At 48.5% G+C, this 5096-nt stretch overlaps 1 protein-coding gene across 1 annotated transcript in view; it reads right to left on the bottom strand.

Moving 5' to 3' along the window:
* LOC104525666 (activating molecule in BECN1-regulated autophagy protein 1-like) overlaps positions 1-4870 on the bottom strand; it is a gene marked incomplete at its 3' end in the record, with an annotated part of 45427 nt that extends 40557 nt beyond the window's left edge. Inside the window, 8 exon segments of the mRNA XM_029085174.1 lie at positions 1-249; positions 288-695; positions 978-1124; positions 1700-1766; positions 2540-2712; positions 3392-3575; positions 4303-4361; positions 4616-4870. The exon segment at positions 1-249 is cut by the window's left edge and continues 261 nt beyond it. Of these exon segments, the coding sequence (XP_028941007.1) occupies positions 1-249; positions 288-695; positions 978-1124; positions 1700-1766; positions 2540-2712; positions 3392-3575; positions 4303-4361; positions 4616-4750 (1422 nt within the window).
* Between the last annotated feature and the right edge of the window lie 226 nt (positions 4871-5096).

The following is a 5096-nucleotide window of genomic DNA, read 5'->3' as shown; positions in this document are numbered from 1 at the left end:
ACCCCGGGACAAAGTGGAATTGTTCTCACTGCTGTGTGGAGTCTGCTGATGGGAGGGACCCGGCCGATCAGGCTCAATGTTGTTGTTGAGCATTTCTTGAGCCTGTTGTGACTGGCTGGGCTCCCCACCAATCCCCTGATCTAACTCCTGAAGCCGGTCATATTCCAGGAAGAATCGCCTCAAATCACACTGGAGCTCATTACGGATGCTGGCTGGGTTGCTCGGGCCAGCGCCACCGCCACTGTCCGCCTCAGATTGCTCGGGCCAGCGCTACCGCCACTGTCCGCCTCAGCCCCTGGGGCCAGAAAGCCTCTCCCTTCTGTCGCAGAGGTATAGACCGATGCCTGGGAACCTCCCTCCTGCTGCCGCAGCACCGACAGCAAACTCACGGAGGAGGCACTGGTCCTAGGGGGAGGCATGGCTTCCAGCTCGGACCGAGAGCTCATGTTCAGCACTGTCCTGGACCAGTCAGACCCACCTAAGCCCGAAGCCATCTCTCTTGCAGACTGTTGGTACCGGGACTGGTGGCCTGCCAAGGGCCCGCTGAGGGACCGCCGCGTGGGGCCCAGGCTAAGGTTGCGCAGGGTGTTGCCAGCAGTGCTGCTCTGAACTGTGCTGAAAGCAGAGGGCCTGTTAAGTATCCCCTGCTCCTCCTGCGCTACGGATGCCTGCTCTGGGGGTTGATAAGGCTCTGTCTGCACAGAGGAGAAAGAAGTGCCAGTGGCCCCAGAAGACGTGGAGGGTGCATTTTCCTGGTGTGGAAAGAGAGAAGGAAGTCTTGCACTAGAGCATCGGCTGCAAAGGCACAACATCCCCAGGTGCTGGCAGCACTCTGCTGTGGGATAGCTGACACGCTCCCGGAGCCTGTTATAGACAGATGCCCTTGTGTTCTCACTGGCTGGAGGCGGAGGTGGTGGTGGTGGAGGCGGTGGAGGGGATGGGGTAGCAGAGTCTTGAACACTGTTTTGCTCTCCCACCTGTATGCCGGAGGAGCGGGAGGACAACATGTGCAGGAAGTTGTGGAGGAGGGGTGTGCGCCTCACAGGCTGAGACGGAAGGATAGCGCGCTGGCGATAATGCGGCATCTCTGTGCTGTCCACGGAGATTTCCACTTCCTCATCGCTCTGCAGAAGGAAGCGATCAAAGTTCAGTCACCTCACAGCAAAATCCTATACCTCCCAATGATAAACAGCAGAAAGTCAGCTGCCATCCCAGACTGATGAAAGGATGCGGTAAGTCCCTTCCCAGAGGCCCTGACTTGCAGGAAACCAGCTGAGACCATTTCTAAGTTCATTTCATAAATCCAGACAACCTCTTCCTCCAGCCCAGTGAGCTCTGACAATACACTGTTCATAGGAACAGAAGTATCAACATCTGAGGGTCAGCAGCTGTGGGGAGCATTGTTAGTACCTCAAGTAACTCCAAATCCATCCGAATGTCACAACAGAACTGAAAGAGCATTGGGACACCTGTCCCACCATTAATGAGACAGTTGAGGGCAAAACAAATACGCTTTGGAGAGCTCTTTAATAGCCCTGCACATAACACAAGAACATTCATGTGACCAACTAAGGTGACACAGAACTCAGCTTAGAAGGACTTCAGAAATACACAAGGCTGCTTAGGAACAGACCAGGGTTAATGTATGTAGAGCATCTTGTAATTAGCCAGTCAATACAGGTACTGACATCCCCCTTACCTGCTGGTTAGAAGGGTTAACAATTGCTGTGAGTAAGTAGTGTCCCAAGGGATCAAACCGTACCAGCCTAAAACAAAAGCACAGCCAGAGTTTCAATCATCACTTCACATTCCACATTGACACAAGAAGCTGGACAAAGCAGGGAAGAAAAGACCAACGTGAAATATTTGCAATGACAATATTGCTATATTACCATCATCATCTTCTGAAGGATGTCAAAAAGTTTACGCACTAAGAAGAAAACCTACTTATCTAGATGAAGACTGCAGCTATTTTATATTCCACAGCAACAATATGCAGAAGTCAAAAGCTGGAAGCAAGTACTGATGTATGAATTACAATAGCCAGGAAATTTTAAGAAATATGTACATATATATATTACAAATTGGAATTTGGTACAGAGATTAACTTGCCTTGAATGTTACATCATTGTCTTACTTTAAATTGCCCAAAAGAAGGCATCAAGGTTCCAGTAATGCAGTTTCCTCTACCACTGCACCAGCACTCTCTTACAGCAACTTCTAGCTTCTCTCATCCTTATGGCTGACAAGTTTAATTACTAAGCTTACAAATGAATGTGAAGTAGATTCTGGGCATTTACTGGGCAATGTCTGATTACAAATATGAACAATTAAGCTGATCTATTATTTCCAGTTGCTTTTTTTTCCTGCCCACTGAACTGTTTTTCTACCAGCTGAGTCAAGGAGCTGCAAGCAATGCATCTCCCTGCTGCCTCAGTACAGAGGGTTCAGCTTCCCAGGGGAACCTTCCCCATTCCCTAAATCTGATTGTTTTTCACAGACAAGTGCTCTCTTCCCTCAGAAACAGGAACTCACTCACCTGACCCGCTCCATTTCACTGGCTGTTTTCACCACCGCAAAAGGCTCCCGACGACTCCAGTCCCAGAAATGTATCTCATTGGCAGTTGCAATCAGCAAGAGCTGAGCCGTAGGATGAAAAGCAAGCGATGCAATGGCGTTGTTGCTATCTGTGAACCAGCTCTCGCTTCCACCCTGAGTGAGGAGTCAAGAATCACATGCAGTTTATCACAAAGTTTGAGATCATTAGGTTTCCACGTATGTGCCATCTCTCCACGACTCTGCCTACAGCACAGAAATGACACGCTTTCTTGGCAACAGCAGCAGCTGCTCTCATACGAGGAGGTCATGTGTCATGTCTACAGCAGAACACTACTTGCAACAATGACCATAGATGTGTTTTTGGAGGGAAGTGTTTATCAAGCATCCTGTAGATATGCTGCATTTCAAAGTGACCATGTGAGTACACATGTTTTATCTCTGTGCCAACCACCAGACTAGGTAGAACTGGCAGAGAAGGAGCTTCTCTAATGAAGAGTTCAGATATGCTCAGTGGAACGGAAAATGGCATGTCTTTCACATAAGCTAAACAGGTACCTTCCACAAACTTCTCCAGCATTATCTCTACCACTCTAATCAAACAAACAGGCGCGGCTAAGGAGCATGACCTACCTGGCCAGACTGAATGAAGAGTCTGTCACCTCCTCTTTAGACAGAAGAGGATGGCTATGAGCTGTTCTACGCTTTTAGAGGCAGGTCCCAGCAAAGCTTCCAAACAGCTCTCTTACCAGGCAACATTCGGGAAACAAACTCAGACAAAAAAAGCCACCACCCACCAAATACCAAAGGCAGATATGTTTCAGGAAAGACTTACGTGTAAATCCCAAATTCTAACCTCCCCATCTAGGCATCCTGAAGCAATGAGGCCTGGGATGGTGGGATGGAAGGTGACACACCAGGGAGTGCGGCGATGTCCAACCAAGGAATGAACACACTTCCCCGTTTTCACCTCTGTGATGTAGATGTTGTGGTTGACATGTGTGGAAGCCATTAGGGTCCTGGGAATGCAGAAGGTAGGACAAACATTAGCGTGAGAGAGTACAGCAAAACCAGACCACGGTTAGCGTCATCTCAATGGGGTCTGTTCACACCTAACCCAGCAGCTCTCCCACACAGAGCTCAAAGGGCAGGAGGCTACTGTTTCACCAATGGCCACAAAGCCTCCTGTAGCCAGATTTCAGGGCCCATGCAAACATGAGCTCATCCGATCTGCAGGCACAAACCTGACCTTGAAAGTCAGAGTGAACGTGCAGCTCAGAGGGAACTCCTGAGTGACGGTTTGAAGCAAATAAATATTCCCAATTCTCCACACCATCTCAACCACTGTCAAATCAAGTGACACTAAGAGCAATCCCACCTCCATTTCTGTTTCCAATACACGTATCATTCTGCTCTGTCTGTTCTTTAGTCCTAGATATCCCAGTGGGTGTGCCACGTCACTCGGTGTGTTGTGCTAAAATACCCTTTACTCCCTCAAGTTTCTGAGGAAATCCCATGGTGGCCGCACAGATCCTTATTCCTTAGAACTATGCATCACTTGGGTACCTCAGAAATTAAACACCAACTATGCTCGAAGCTGTGAGATTAGGAAGGCGCGTACGTTCCATCCATGCATGTCAGGAACCAGAAGTTTCACTCGGCTGTTCAGGGCTGGGCACAAGCCTCCATCACTTTTGTAAGTGTAAGGAGGCTGCTGAAACAGGGAATGAACTAGGAGTTAATTACCTGTCTGGACTAAACGCCAGCAAGAAGGTGGAGCGTGGACTGTCTGGTAACTCAACTTTCTGAAAAAGCCAACAAAGCAGGAAGTGTTGCAAGTGTCATATGATCATACTTTAACTGTAAGCCACACAGACAACAAGGGGAACCCGCTGCAGGAACATATCTAGTATCACATCACTGCAGGAACTGAACAGAGCCAGAGAGCATATCAAGTGTAACACATCAAATGTACAATCACGAGACAATTTATTTCAAATCCCTGCCTCCCTTCCCCCACACCAAGATCAAGCTGTGCACCTCTATCCCACAACCTTACCTTGCCCTCCCATTTCATCCATCGAGTTTTATCCTCCACCAACTCCTGCAGGAGCCGCTGAGCACCCAAGGCTTGGGTACCCCGTTCCCTACCCCACAGGATGCGGACCGCATTCTTCTCCGGTACAACCTTCATGACTCTCAGCAGCTGTTACACCAACTACTGCCAGGAGACACCAGGAGGTTCTAGATGACAACCACCACCAAGCTACAAATAGGCTATCCACATTTCAGTTGTTTATCTTCATGGAAACCTAGAAAGAGAAGAGAATGATAAGGAAAGCAGCTTTTACCTTGATCACCTAGATGAAGCAAGAGCTTTAAATCCCAAAAGACTGATTCAAGGGAAAAATCTACCTTCTCCCGCAGCCTTTGCTACCTCCTTCCATTATCAAGGCCCAATTTTGACATTACTGCAGCCAAAGATTACTTTGAAAGGTTTTTGAAAGCACCCAGCCCTTTCTTTGTACACATGTCCTAGG

This window comes from Antrostomus carolinensis, unplaced genomic scaffold (genome assembly GCF_000700745.2).
Source record: "Antrostomus carolinensis isolate BGI_N321 unplaced genomic scaffold, ASM70074v2 scaffold8645, whole genome shotgun sequence".
NCBI classification, from domain to species: domain Eukaryota; kingdom Metazoa; phylum Chordata; class Aves; order Caprimulgiformes; family Caprimulgidae; genus Antrostomus; species Antrostomus carolinensis.
The sequence above is the reverse complement of the archived record's forward strand: the minus strand, read 5'-3'. Positions and strand labels throughout refer to the sequence as shown.